General features: G+C 43.3%; 1 protein-coding gene across 9 annotated transcripts in view; it reads left to right on the forward strand.

Annotated features, from left to right (window-relative positions):
* LOC126998111 (neurotrimin-like) overlaps positions 1–15,355 on the forward strand; it is a 119,061-nt gene that overhangs the window by 82,395 nt on the left and 21,311 nt on the right. For all 9 annotated transcript variants that reach the window (XM_050859510.1, XM_050859512.1, XM_050859513.1 and 6 more), the window contains one exon: positions 4,928–5,103. In XM_050859510.1, coding sequence (XP_050715467.1) covers positions 4,928–5,103 — 176 coding nt within the window. The remainder of the gene's footprint in view (positions 1–4,927; positions 5,104–15,355) is intronic.

Genomic DNA, 15,355 nt, shown 5'->3' on the forward strand with positions numbered 1-15,355 from the left:
TGGGGACTTTTTCATTTTACCTCCCTCTCCCTCTCCCTCTCCCTCTCCTCTCCTCTCTCTCTCTCTTTCCTCTCTCTCTCTCTGTCTCTCTCTCTCTCTCTCTCTCTCTCTCTCTCTCTCTCTCTCTCTCTCTCTCTCTCTCTCTCTCTCTCTCTCTCTCTCTCTCTCTCTCTCTCTCTCTCTCTCTCTCTCTCTCTCTCTCTCTCTCTCTCTCTCTCTCTCTCTCTCTCTCTCTCTCTCTCTCTCTCTCTCTCTCTCTCTCTCTCTCTCTCTCTCCATTCTTCTCTCCCTCCTTCCTCTTTCCTCCTCCATTGCTATCACTTACACTTTCTTTCTCCTCCTCCTCTTCCTCCTCCATTCCACTCTCCATTAACCTTGCCCTTTTCTCTCCTCCTCCTCCTCCTCCTCCTCCTCGCACACCCAAGCCCCATATTTTCTCACCTGCGTCTACCTGTACACACGAACTACACCTGGTTACACTTCTGATTCTTTAGAGCCCCATTTTTTCCCTTTAACAGTCCCAGGTGAGTGGCTCCCCCTTTACCTCCCTTTCTCTTTCTCCCCCTTTCCTCGTACTTGTCTCTCCCTTCTCTTTTCTCTCTTTTTGTTAACTATCTTCTTCCCTAGGCTCTTTTTTTTTTCCTCCTCCGACTTTTTTTCTCAACAGTTGTCTTTCTCTTTTTTTTTTCTCCCTTTCTCTTTCTTTCCTCTTCCGAGCACTTAACTCCCCTTTACCTTTTCCTTTCTTCTCTTAATGATCTCCCTCCTTCGTCTTTTCTTATCTTTTTTTATGTAACCTTCGACGTCTCTCTCTTCTTCCTATTCCTCTTTATCCTTTTTCCTCCCTTTCTCTATCTCTTTCCTAGTTCTCAACACTCCCTTTCCTCTACCTTTTTAGTTTCCTCCTCCCCCTCTACTCCCTTTCTTTTCGTTTTATATTCTGTCCTTCGCCTTTTTTTCTCGCTTTTCCTCTTTTCCCTGTTTATTCCTCTCTCGTTCTTCCTTTTCCTAGCGCTCAGTTCTCTCTCTTTTACTGTACCTTTTTCTTTCTTAGCTACTTTCTTCTCTACCTCCTTTACTTTCATTGTCTTCCCTCCTCCGCCTCTCTTCTTGACCTTCTTTTTCTCCTCTATCCTCTTCACCTTTAGTCTTTCCTTCTCTCCCCCTCCTCTTTTCTTAGCTTCCACTCTACCCTATTCTCTTTCTTTCTATTCCATCTTTCCTTCTCCTTCTCTTTTCTTTGTCATTTGTATTTCCATTTTCATTTTCCACTCCTCACTCTACCCTATTCTCTTTTTTTCTTTTCCATTTTTCCTTCTCCTTCTCTTTTTTTTGCCATTTCTATTTCCATTTTCATTTTCCCCTCCTTCGACTTTACCTTTAATCTTTTCTTCTCTTCTCTCCTCTTTCTGTTCTCCATTCCTTCCACGTTCTTCCTCCTCCCTATTTCTCCCCTTACCTCCCCTCCCCTCTCCCCGCCCATTCCCTTTCACCTCCCGTCCTCCAATCCATCTTCCTCTTCTCTTCAGCTTTCCTCCGACCTTCCTCCTCCACCTCCTCCTCCTCCTCCTCCTCCTCCGTCCCCATTTACTATATCCTACCTTTCTTTACCTCTTCTCTCCGTTTTCTTCCTCTTTCCGTCTATCCCTTTTCTTCCCTCTATTCCTTCTCCTATCTACCTACTTCACCCCCTTCCGTTCCCATCTACTATATCCTACCTTTCTCTTCAACGTCTCTCCGTTTTTCTATCTTCTTCCTTCTTCTTCCTTTCCTCTTTCCCTCTTCCTTTTTCCCCATTCTCTTCCTCCTCTCTACCTTTCTCTACATCTTCTCTTCGTTCTCCAATCTTCCTCCTTCTTCCTCTTTCCCTCTTCGTCCATCCCACTTCCCATTTTCGTCGGTAATGGAGACTCTTTCGACGGCACGGAACGGGGGATCGTCGGTTCTCTCTCCCTCTTTTTTTTTTTTTAGTTTCAACAATAAGAAGGATAAAGATGTGAGTGATGAAGGTGCTGGATGAGATTTCGTGCGTTACCTGCTGAAAAGGAATAATGGATGAAGATGGAATGGAGGAGGAGAAGATGGAAGAGGAGGAAGACGAAGAGGAGGAGGTGGAGGAGTAGGGGGAGGGAGGGAGTTTAAGGTTTACTGAGGATGAGAAAAAGGAACACGATGTAACGAAATGGAGAGAAATAGGAAAACGGAGAATACATAAATAAAGGAAACTAGAAGGAAGAAGAAAGAGGAGGAAATGGAGGAAAGGGGGAAGGAGAAGGGGAGTGAGTTTAGGTTTTGTGAGGATAATAAAGTAGAAATACGAAGAAACAAAATGGAGAGAAACCAGATAAAGGAGAAAAGATGAACAGAGGAAACTAGAAAGCGAAGAGAAAGCAAGAAAATAGTAAGAAGTAAGAAAATTAAAAATAGATAAAGAAAGGAAAACAGAAAGAGAGAAGAAAGTGACAGAATAAAAAGAAATAAGAGAAAGGAGAATAGATAAACAGAGGAAATTAGAAAGAGAAGAGAAAGCAAGAAAATGGAAAGAAATGAGAAAATGAAGAACAGATAAAGAAAGAAAAACAAAAAGAAAGAAAAAAGTAACAAAATGAAAGAAAGAAGACATAAAATGGAAAGAAATAAGATAACAGAAAACGGATAAACAAAGAAGAGAAACACAGACTCCAGAAACCTCATTAGCGATAAATTCAAAAACCGCAAATTATGAAAGAAAACAAAACAAAGAAAAGTGGAAGGTAATTACCGAAGAAGCGAAAATACGAAAGGAAGGAAAGACAGAAACAAGACCGAAGAAAATTGTAGTGAAGCCTGACACTTCTAATAAGGAGGAGGGAAAGAAAAAGGGAAGCAAGTCAAGGGAAATTCAACCCAATCCTAAACTGTTTGCGTCGGTGCGGGAAAAAAAAATCTTATTCCCTCAACGAAGATAAATGGACTGGCTCATCTCTCTCTCTCTCTCTCTCTCTCACACACACACACACACACACACACACACACACACACACACACACACACACACTCACACTCACAGGTAGAGAGAGATGCTTTTAATGTGTTTATGAATATTTACGCCTGGATTAAGTTTCCTTTCTCTTTGTTTTAAGTCGAGAAAGTGGTTTGTGGAAGGACGGGGAATGCAGTTATGTTTAGAGAGAGAGAGAGAGAATCGGAGCTGTTATGATTTTCTTTTTACTAAGTCGAGATCATCAAAGGAAGACGAAAAGGGGAGCAGGAGAAAGAGGAAGAGAGCAAAAGGAGGAGGAGGAAGAGGAGGAGGAGGAGGAGGAGGAAGCCCCGGGTGACATGAGTCCTTCCCTTCACCCACAATAACACACATCAGATTTCCACTTCCGGATTCTCACCCCCCCCCCTCGCCCCAGTCCCCCCCCTCGCCCCAGTCCCCCCCTCCCCCTGCCGCGCCCTCCCCCGCCGCTTCTAATCTCTCCGTCTGTCTGTCTAAAACGAGATTTGTAAGTCGGGTTTTGCATTCCATTTGCGTGTGTGGGTGGGGGGAGGGGAGTGGGGTAGTGTGTGTGTGTGTGTGTGTGTGTGTGTGTGTGTGTGTGTGTGTGTGTGTGTGTGTGTGTGTGTGTAAAAGTTAACTCAAATTGTTTCTCGACTTTTTTTTCCTTATTTCTCTTTTCTGTTCGGTTTTGTCTTTTTTTTGTTTGTTTATGCGTTTTATTTTCATCATTTTGGTCATCTTTTTTTTCCGTATATTCATTTGTATTTCTTCAGCATTTCTATTTTTCATTTTTCTCTTTTTTCTATTTCCATTTTTTCTCCTATTTTTCATTTTTTTCTATTTTTCATTTTCTCTTTTTTTTTCTATTTTCTTCGTTTCCTTCATTATTTTTCTCCTTCTTCCCTGTCTCTGCTATCCCTCTCTTTCTTCTCCTTCGATTATCCACTCCATTTCCTTACCATTATCTTTTTTTCTCTGTGTCTTCATTCTTCTTTCCTTTTTCTACATTTTTTATCATATTTTATTTTTTCTCCTATCTTCGTCATTCCTCAACCGCCTTATCATCTCTCCCTCTCCTCTCCTTCCTCTTTCCGCCTCTCTCCATCATTTTCCTTGACCCTCTTCTCCTCTTCACACGCTTCTCCACGTCTCTATCATCATCTTATTTCCCTCCCCTATCTCTGTCAACCTGCACCGCCTCTCCATACATCATCTCTTCCTCCCTCTCCTCATCTTTCTCCTCCATCTCTCTCTCCATCTCTCTATCATCATTCCTCTCCCTCTATGCTCCTATACATCACCTCGTTTTCACTCCCCCTCATCATCATCCATTCTCTTTTCCTTTTTCTCCACTTTCTTTTTTTCCTTCTTTCCTTACTTCTTTCATTTTCCCTTATCTTGATTTCACACCTTCCTTCCTTCCCTTTTTCCTTCCGTCCTTCTCTCCCTTTTTGTTCCTTCCTTCCTTCCATCCACTTTTATTATCCTTTCCTCATCCTCCCTCATCTTCATCCAACTCCTTCCATCCTGACCCATTCTTTCTTTCCTTCCTTCCTTCACTTCTTCCTTCCTTCCTTCTCTCACTTTTTGCTTCCTTCCTTCCTTCCTTCCACCTTTATTATCCTTTCCTCATCCTCCCTCATCTTCATCCCACACTTTCCTTCCTTCCTTCCTTCACTTCTTCCTTCCATCCTTCCCTCCCTTTTTGCTTCCTTCCTTCCTTCCTGCCTTCCACCTTTATTATCCTTTCCTTATCCTCCCTCATCTTCATCCCACACCTTCCTTCCTTCCACCTTCATTCTCCTTTCATTCTCCTTCATCATCCTCCCGTACCATCCTTCCCCACTTCCTTCCTTCCCTTCATCTTCATTCTTCATCCTTCACGCGTCCCTTCCTGCGCCAGACGTCACTTTTTACCTTCCATTTCCTCTGCCTCTCCTTCAGTGTTCCCGAGCTTCCTGCCGCCGCTGACCTCGACCTTAGTGGGCCCCGCGGAGGACCTCACCACCTACCCCGACCCCGACACGATCTTCACGCAACAGAACAACACGGAGTTACGGTCGCAGGTCGGCACCACGGCGGTCCTTCACTGCATCGCGCACAACGTCGGGGAAAACACGGTGAGTAGTGGAAGGGGTGGGGCGTAGTTAGGTTGTGGTGGGGAGAAAAGAGGTGGAAGAAGGAAGACAATGAAGAAGAAACGACGAAGGAGGGAGTTAACAAAAGTAGGAAAGGGAACGAGAAGGGAGATTTTTAAGTGCAAAGAAAGGAAAGGAAGAAAGAGAAAGGGAGGGATAAGGAGAAAGAGAAGGCCGAGAACAGACAGAAGTTTAGGAAGAGAAGGAGAGAAACAGCTGCAGTGCAAGGTAGCGTAGTAGTAGTAGTAGTAGTAAAAATAGCACAGAGGAGGAGGAGGAAGAAGAGGAGGAGGAGGAGGAGGAGGCTTAGGAAAATGAGGAGACATTAGGCCTACGTTTAGTATAGCGCCAAAAGATAAACACACACACACACACACACACACACACACACACACACACACACACACACACACACACACACACACACACACACACACACACACACACACACACACACACACACACACACACAATCACTCACCTCAAAATCCATACCCGGAATAAATAAATAACGCACAACAAAAACACAAAAAACACCTCATAAAACCTGCAAGCGAAGGAGGAGGAGGAGGAGGAGGAGGAGGTGAGGAGTTCAGGTGCTTTCAGATTGCCAAGCACACTAGTAAGGCCATTCAAGCACTCACTCTGCGTACTAATTAATAATATGACGTCGGGGGGCAAGGCAAGCGTGGGACCTGGACTCACATAGCCACCCACACGCCCGGCGCCCTTGAGTGAGTGTAGATCAATATGTGAACTGTGTGGCGATAAATCTTGGCCTTGATAAATGGCTTCTGTCACCGCTGTAGTAGGAGTGGCAATGGTGATCAGGGTGGTAGTAAAGTTGATGGACTGGGGGGAGTATCGCTGTGGTAGTAGTAGTAGTAGTAGTAGTGAAAGTAGAAGTAGTAGTAGGATGATACAAATAGCGGAGAAAATGGAAATAAGAGAGAGAAAAGAAAGTAGAATATAGATGAAGGATAGAAAAGTGTTATTATTGTTGGTAGAAGTGGTAGTCTTTCTTCTTCCTTCACCTTTATATATATCCTGTTTCTACTCCTTTCTCAGTCCTCCTTCCTTACCTCCCCTGCCTCACTAATTCCCTCTCTCTCTCTTTAGTAGTAGTAGTAGTAGTAGTAGTAGTAGATGAAGATGAAGATAATGAAGAAAAAAGAAAAGAAAGGAGAAAAAGAAGAACAAGAGGAAGAAGCAAAAGGAGAAAAAGAAAAAGAAAAAAAGTAAACGAAAACGAAGAAGTAGGAGTGGTAGTAGTAGTAGTTGTAGTAGTAGTAATAGTAGTAGTAGTAGTAGTAGTAGTAGTAGTAGTAGTAGTAGTAGTAATTGTAGTTTATTTTGTACAAGTTGAAGCGGTCTAGGTAATCACGCATCCACAAACTGGGTCATTAAAATCATTATCCTCTACAAAAGGAAACGAATTTTTACCTCAGAGGCGCGGGGTGATCTCTGCGCCTTGCCGTATCTATTATGGAGATGAGCCACTAATGCCCTAATTCCGACGAGGGGCCGCTCAGGTGCACAAAGGGAACGCCCAGGTGTGTGAAAGGAGGCCCACTTACCTTTTTTCTCAAGTGATGGGCGTGTACGGGGATTTTTTTGTTGTTGTTGTTTTTTGTTTTTTTTGTGGCCTATTAATGCCTAAAGAAAGCGCCTCTGATCCATCCACCGTCATTTTTTTTTTTTTTTTTTTTAGTTGTAAAGGTGTTTTATTTTAGTGTTTCGTTTGAACTATTTTTTGGTGCGTGTGTGTGTTTCAGAGTTTTTGGTTCTAAGAGTTTTTTTGTGTTTTTTTCTTATTTTTCTTATTTTTCTGTTATATGTTTCATCCACCGTCAGTTTTATAGGTAAACTGTAAAGGTGTTTTATTTAGTTGTATTTCGTGTTAAGAATTTTCATGTTTAAAGTTTCAATTAGAATTTCTTTGTTCGGTGATTTTTCTTTTTTTGTATTAATACCTCACTTGGGACACACCGGTTGGATTACGTTGTGGCTATGATGAACTCAATGATACACTTCCCCTAATCATATTTAAGAAAGCTACGCCATTCTTCGAAGAGTACATATTCGAGTACCTTTGATAAACTTTCCCTTTCAATCATGGCCTCTTTAGCTCCTTGAAAGCCACACACAAAAAAAATCTTATTATGTGCTCATTGTGTGTTGCGTCCATTCTTCACTCACTTCATTGTTTTATCGATCCTTGAAAACTTTATAGCGAGTGAACATTCCCACTTGTTTGCTTTACCTCGATGTTCAACGTGTACCTGGCGGACCTACTTAATGGGCTGCTGTTTACCTGTGATATTTGCGGTGCACGGAAACAGCTGGCGGGGAGTGTGAGTGTGTCTGTGTGTGAGTAAGCCCCCCAGTGATTCTCTATTGTGCTGGCATTATGTTGTGTTTCTGTGCTTCTTGGGGCATTAGTGTTGCTGTGTTGTTAGTGATAGCGAGGACAAAGGGCGGAGCTGTGTGTGTGAGTGTGTGTGTGGGTGGGTGTGAGTGGGTGTGTATGTGTGTGGGTGTTTGTGAGGGTGGGTGGTTGGTGTGTGTGCTCAATGGCAGCCTCCCCTTTGCTTTCCCTTCTAGTTATGTGTCAACGGAATGATTTATGTCTGCAGGGAAGTATTAATTCACGCCACACGCTTGCTCGCTGTTTGTGGAGCATATAGACCACGGCACACCAACCCGGCCCTCCCGCAGCACCTTCCCCTTCCCCCTCCTCGTTGCTGTGTGTCAAGCTTGCGGTGGTGTGGTGCGTGGTAATGATGCTTCTGTTACCTGCCTTCATCTGCCTTACCTGTGCTTCGTTCTTCATTCTCTTCCCTCTCTTCTTTTCTCTTCTTGTCGTACTTCATTTGGTCTTCCTTCATGTCCCTTACTTCTCTCTTCTCTTCTCTTCTTCTCGTTCACCATTCTGTTTTATCTCCTCTACCTTCATTTCTGCTTCCTCCCTCATCCTCTCTGCTTCTCTCTCCTCTTCTTCTTGTACCTCATTCGGTCTTATCTTCTTCCCTTTAGCATCATTTCTACTTCGTCCCTCTTCCTCTCTCTTCTCTTCTCTTCGTATCTCATTCTCTCTTCTCTCCTTCGGTCTCCTTCGTTTATCCTTTTATTTTGCTTCTCTCTCTTATATCCTCTCCTTCCTCCTCCTCTCTTATTTGTCCTTTCCTTTATCAATTCCTGCCATGCCTCCTCCTCCTCCTCCTTTATCCTCACCTCTCCTCCTTTCTTCATTCTCTCTTTTCTTCCTCTGTTTCCAATATTTCATCATCGCCTCTTCTTCTTCCTTCACCCTAATCTATCCTCTTTCCACTCCTTCCTTGTTCCTCCCTCCCCTTCCTCAGTAATTCTCTTTCTCTTTCTCTCTCTCTCTCTCTACCTTGTCTGCAATTCTCCTCCTTTACCTTCCCTTTCCTCTGACCTTTTTTTCGTCTCACCTTTCTCTGTTTTCACTTTCCTCTATTTGCTGTGCTTCGGGTCGTTCACCTCGCTTTCCTTTCCCTTCCTTTCCTTCCCTTCTCTTCCCCTTCGTTCCCTCCTTTCAAATTCCCTTGTCCTTTTCTTCCTTTTCTTCATTTACTTTCCTCTCGTTGCCTCCTTTCACATTCCCTTCCCTTTCTCTTCCTTTCCTTCATTTCCCTTCCCCTCGTTGCCTTCTTTCATATTCCCTTCCCTTTCTTTTCCTTTCCTTCACTTTCCTTCCCCTAGTCCCCTCCTTTCATATTCCCTTCCCTTTCTCTTCCTTTCCTTCACTTCCTTCTCTTCGCCTTCTTTCATATTCCCTTGTCCTCCTCTCCTATTCTCTTTTTCCTTCATCTTCCCTTGCCTTCCCTTCAATACCTGACCTTTCCCTAACTTCCCTTTGCACTCCCCTCCCTTTCCTTTGCCCAGCCTAACTAAGTCTATTCTCTTTCCTCCCTTGCCCTTCTCTCCTATTTCCTACACTTTCCTTCATCTCCCCTTGCCTCCCTAGCTTCCATTTGCTCTCCCTTTGATTTTCCTAACCTTACCAACTCTGCTTTGTGTTCCTCCTACTTGTCTTCCTCTATCCTTGCTTCCTCCTCCTCTCCTCTCGTTCCCCTTGCCTACCTTTCATTCCTGTTGGTTTACCTGCCCTACCAGACCCTTCCTCGTCCTTCTAAGCCTCCCAAGCCTTACCTGCCCTTCTTCCAGCTGTCCCCTTCCCTCTCCTCACCTTCCCTCACGATCCTCTCCCTTCCCTTCACGTCCCTTGCCTCCCTTCAGCCTCCCTTCCTTCCCTGTCGCTACCTAAGACCTCCCTTGCCTTCCTCTTGCTTCTCCTCGCTTTACCTTCCCTCCGTATGTTCTCCTCCTCCTCCTCCTCTTCCTCCTCCTCCTCCTCCTGAATACAACACCTGAAGTAGTTTCGTGTTTGAGGGGGAAGGAGGGGGGAGTGGGGGGTGGCACCTGGCTCGCGGGCGCAGGTGTGGTCCCATAAATAAGCTTGAGGACAGGTAAGGTGGTGACGGCGCCAAGGTGCGGGGAAAAAGGTGTGTAAGAGTCACCCCTCAACGCGGCTGTTCGCATTAACCACTTTGACGGAGAGGGTGAAGGAGAGAAAATAAACACAGGGAGAGAGAGAGAGAGAGAGAGAGAGAGAGAGAGAGAGAGAGAGAGAGAGAAGCCCAGATAATCAGACAAACAGACAGACGCAAACACAGACAAGAAGACAAACACACACTTATGTACAAACAGAAAATAAAACACACACACACACACACACACACACACACACACACACACACACACACACACACACACACTACCACCACCGCCACCGCCACCGCCGCCGCCATTAGCTACACTCCACCGTCCCATAAATAACGAAAATTCCCGGTATAAATATTTTTCGCGATCAGAGCGTTCGTTATTTTTCGGGCGCAAGAAGAAGAGACGAGAAAGCTTTCAATGTCCTCGGGAAATATTGCTACGTTAATCATCTCTCCTCTCCTTCATTATGGTATTGTTTATTTCCTCTGTATCCTTCATTTTTAGGAGAGCTTTGCCTGGGTATTATGGCAGTGAGTTGGATTATCTGCGTGTTTGTGTGTCTGTGTGTGTGGGGGGGGGGGGGGAGTGTCTGTGTGTGGGTAGGTGAATCTGTTTAGTTTCTGCTCTTGTTTCTCTATTTGCCGGTGTGTGTGTGTGTGTGTGTGTGTGTGTGTGTGTGTGTGTGTGTGTGTGTGTGTGTGTGTGTGTGTTTGTGTGTTTTTCTGGTTTTGTCTGTTTGTCTCTGTCTCTCTTGCTCAGTTTGTGTATCTCTGTTTTATATTTGCTAGTCAACAATTGTCTGTCTGGTTGTCTGTGTCTGTTTGTCTCTCTATCGGATTCTCTCTCCCTCTCTCTCCCTCCCTCTCTCCCTCCCCCATCCTCTCTCAAGGGCACAGAGGAATATTGATATTTCATCGTCGAAGAAGAATGTCAAGTCTTTCTTCACGTAATGAATATAATGTGAATTTAGTACAGCTCGTGAATCTTCCTTTGGTGTAAGAATATATCGACTGGAAGGAGATAGGAGAGAGAGAGAGAGAGAGAGAGAGAGAGAGAGAGAGAGATCTTTGTAAAGAGTAAAAAGAGAAGGTAGAAGAAAAACGTCAAACAGAGGAAAAAGAAAGTAATAAGGATATGGAAGAGAGAGAGAGAGAGAGAGAGAGAGAGAGAGAGAGAGAGAGAGTTTATTTTGTTCGTGGAATAGGAATAATTGTTGCCATTGATCGCCGCTTGTTTTGTTTTGTATTTGCTTTCTTTTCTTTTCTTTTTTTTTCTTTAACTTCGTTTTACATTTGTTGCGATGGGTTTCTATTAAATCTGACATTCGTTTTTAACATAATTACCGTAAAATTGCTCCCCTTACACACACACACACACACACTCTCTCTCTCTCTCTCTCTCTCTCTCTCTCTCTCTCTCTCTCTCTCTCTCTCTCTCTCTCTCTCTCTCTCTCTCTCTCTCTCTCTCTCCTCCTATACATTTACTTATTTAACCTGTAATTCTCCTTTTTTTTAAACTATACAATATCCACAAATAATAAAAAAAAGAAACACATAGTCACTCCCGCATATATTTCGTGCTAAATTATGAGGCAAATTACTTCCGTGTATTTAGCGCGTTTCCCATACGGTGTAGATTTTTCCCAACATAAATTTTCTCGCACCCAAAAATAAATAAGTAAATAAAGCAGCCTGATCGTTTACGGTGAAATATTAACTGATACTCAAATACGGCGAAGGTTTCTTGTATATCCATGAACGGAGAGAGAGAGAGAGAGAGAGAGAGAGAGAGTAAAACAAATTGCATGAACCATTTAGACAACCACCCAGCCAGCCAGTCAGCCAGACAAAGAGACGAACAGGCAGCCGACCAGCTTAACGGCCAGCCTGACAGCCAGATAGCGCGCCGTATAGACAGACAGACAGTCAAGCAGATTCTTTACTTTCACTCGCTGCCAGCCATCAGTTCAGTCTGCTTTAAAATGGAGGAGGAGGAGGAGGAGGAGGAGGAGGAGGAGGAGGAGGAAGGGAATAGAGAATGTGGAGGATGCAAGATGAGGAAGAGAAGGGAAGCTGTGTTGAGAGCAAAGGGGGGAGGGGGTGGAGGGAAGTGGATAATGAAAGGAGGAATGAGGGTGGAAGGGAGAGGTCAATGTGTTTTATCTCTAATGTGCATGTGTGTGTGTGTGTGTGTGTGTGTGTGTGTGTGTGTGTGTGTGTGTGTATGTGTATGTGTGAGAGTGACAGAGAAAGATGGGGGCAAGGGAGAGAGAGAGAGAGAGAGAGAGACGACAACAATTCCTCACATATCTTTTTCTTCCTTTTCTTTTTTTGTTTTGTTTTTGGAAATTTGAAAGCAAGAGACAAAATAAAAAAAAAGGAAAACAAAAATACTCTCTAGTGAATCCAATACCAAAAAAAAGAAAAAAAGAATTAGCGTTCTCTCTCTCTCTCTCTCTCTCTCTCTCTCTCTCTCTCTCTCTCTCTCTCTCTCTCTCTCTCTCTCTCTCTCTCTCTCTCTCTCTCTCTCTCTCTCTCTCTCCTATTTTTTTATTACCGTTTTTCTCTCCAAGCTTAAATGTTTTCTTTGTCTCTCTTCCTCCCCCCTTTCATCTTTTTTTTTATGTAGAGGAAAAGAGTATGCCGAGGGGAGCGGAGGAAGAGGAGGAGGAGGAGAAGGAGGAGGAGGATGGAAAGAAAAAAAAAAAAACTCGTCATATTGTTGATGGGTTTGCCTAAAAAAAATATATATATATGGTAATTTTGGACATGTTGACAGTACGCGTATGACTTCGTGGGTGACTGTTTTAACATGACTATTCCTGCTTGATTTCCTTTTCTCTTTTTTCTCTCTTCTGCAAATATCTCGCTCTTTTTCTTTTCCTGTATCCATATTTCATCGCTTCTCTCACCTCTTCCTCCTTTCTCTCTCTTCCTTTTTTTTCCTTCTTCTCTCCTTCCTGCTATTATTCACTGTTTCTCTTTTCCTTCTTCTATCTTCCATTTCTTTTCTTACCTTTCTTTCTTTTTACCTTTTCATCTATTCCTCCTTTCCATCTTCCTATCCTGCTTGTCTTCATTCTCTTCCTCTTCTTCCTATTTCTTATTGCCCCCTTCTCTTTTCTTCCCTTCGTCTCCCATCTCTTTTCTTTCCCTCTCTCTCTCTCTCTTTACCTTAACTCACCTCTACCTCCTTTCTCTCTCCCTATTCTACTTCCTCTCTCTCTCCCGCTTCCTGCTATTTCTCTCTCGCTTTGTATTCCATTTCCCATCTCTATTTTTTCCTTTCTCCTTACCTTAGCTCACCTTTTCCTTCTTCCTCCCTTTTCTGTTTTACCTGTTTTCTCCCTTTATTTCCCCATCTTTACCCTGTTCCTATTCCACACTCCTTTCCAATACTCCATTTCTCCCTCTCCCAAGCAGCGTCTTCCAAACCAACCTTACCTAACACCCTTCCATCTTCGCTTGCCTCTCTTCGTCCTCACTACCTCCTGTCCCTTCCCTCCATCCCGCCTCCTTTATCCCGTCCCAGCCACTGCCTTCCACAGCCGGTCCAACTTCCCTCCCATACAGACGTACGCCAAGTTCCTCGTATACTACCTTTGACAAACTGGACTGCGGGACCCACAAGTTAGTGAAATTTAGTTGCGACGAAGCTGTCTGGCGAGGATCATGACAGACGGAGAAGTTAGTAGTGGTGGTCGGCAGATCTTGAGACGGGGTGGGAGGGTAAGGGGGGATGCTGAGAGAGAGGGAGAGGGAGCGAGGGAGAGGGAGAGTTAAGTCGTGGTTCATATCGAGCGTTTGTGGCTTAGAGAAAGTTGGTAGTTTGTGTGAATGAGAGAGAGAGAGAGAGAGAGAGAGAGAGAGAGAGAGAGAGAGAGAGAGAGAGAGAGAGAGAGAGAGAGATTTGAGGTAATGTCTGTTCGTGGTTTGTTGATGGAATGGAAGAACATTAGCAGAGGATTATAAGGTGTAGTTTGAAGAGGATGAAAAAGGAATTAGATACCGTTTGTGAAGGGAATTGTGTGGAAGGAAGAAGAGTTGAGGCCTTAAGGAGTTGAGCCGGCTACTGTTATGAGTTTGAAAGAGTTGGAACCTAATGAAAAGTAATCAGTAAGGAGAGGAGACGTTCTAGGTGAGAGAGAGAGAGAGAGAGAGAGAGAGAAAAGAGAAAAACAAGAACAGACACATGCAAACAGACAGACAGACAGACGGACCAAGAGAGAAAGAAAGAAAGAGAAAAACAAAAAAGACCCAAAGCGAGGGAGAGATAAAGGGGGAGGGAGAAAAAGAGAAAATGACTTAAAGAAAGAAGGAAAGAAAGGAAGGAGGAATAAGAGAAAAGAAAAACATGAAAAAGAAAAAAAAAGATATAGAAAGAGAAGCAGACAAAGAGATAGATAGACAGGTAGATAGATGGAGAGAGAGAAAGAGGGTTAGGAGGGGGTGCTGCCGAGGTTCCCAGCCGACAATATCATCAAAGGCAAACCAATGCAAAATATACACGTTCAGGGTCTGTGTCCTCTGCTTCAAAGAGATGATCTGGTTGCTTATTTCCGAACCGGCAGTCGTTGACACGTGTCCTTGTATGCTGAGGTAGAAGAGGAAGGAAATAATATATTATACAGTAAGACGAAGCGGAAAGTATTGAGGTAGATGAGATAGAAGATGTGAAATAAAGGTAGAAAATATACAGGTAGACGAGAAAGAAATTATTTAGGTAGATGAGTTAAAAGACAGCTGAAATAGACAAGGTAGAAAATATAGAGGTAGACGAGAACGAAATTATTGAGGTAGATGAGTTAGAAGATGTGAAATAAAGGTCGAAAATATAGAGGTAGACGAGAGGGAAAGTGTTGAGGTAGACGATTTAAAGGACACCTGAAATATAGACAAGGCAGAAAATGTACAGGTAGACGAGAGGGAAAGCATTGAGGTAGAGGAGTTAAAAGACACCTAAAATAGACAAGGTAGAAAATATACAGGTAGACGAGAAGGAAAATATTGAGGTAGACGATTTAGCAGACACCTGAAATAAAGGTAGAAAATATACAGGTAGACGAGAAGGAAAGCATTGAGGTAGACGATTTAAAAGACACCTGAAATAGACAAGGTAGAAATTATACAGGTCGAGAGGGAAAGTATTGAAGTCGACGATTTATAAGACACCTGAAATAAAGGTAGAAAATATACAGGTAGACGATAAGGAAAGCACTGAGGTAGACGATCTTTAAGCACGCAACTTTGAATCCATTTATTAAGTCTGATTTTAAATTGTAACAAACGGTTAAATGTATATAACAAAGAACAGCAAGATCAAAAGTAACTCCGTCCAATTAGGTTTCTATTTTCTTCCTACGTATTTATCACATCTCTATTTGATTTCCACAGACACACGATAAAAGTAAACAACTCTCTTAGACGTTTCCTCTATAATTAATCTAGTTAGTGCTAAAAGGTAAGGTAAGCGTATGGAAAATCTCATCAAGGTAAAAACTATGTCCTTTCATGTGGGATTCCTTTTAGTCCATACGAGCTGTTAAAACCTTTAGACACCTTATCTTTAATTCATTGGCTTAAAGGTGAATGTGATTGCCGCCTGTCACTCCCCTCTTATGTGGATCGATGACTATCTACCTGTTGGGAACGCGGGTGAGGTTGACTAGATCTTTTTTCTCAATGTCTGTTTTTTCCCTTCGTTC

The sequence above is a fragment of the Eriocheir sinensis genome, chromosome 13 (genome assembly GCF_024679095.1).
Source record: "Eriocheir sinensis breed Jianghai 21 chromosome 13, ASM2467909v1, whole genome shotgun sequence".
In the NCBI taxonomy this organism is placed as follows: domain Eukaryota; kingdom Metazoa; phylum Arthropoda; class Malacostraca; order Decapoda; family Varunidae; genus Eriocheir; species Eriocheir sinensis.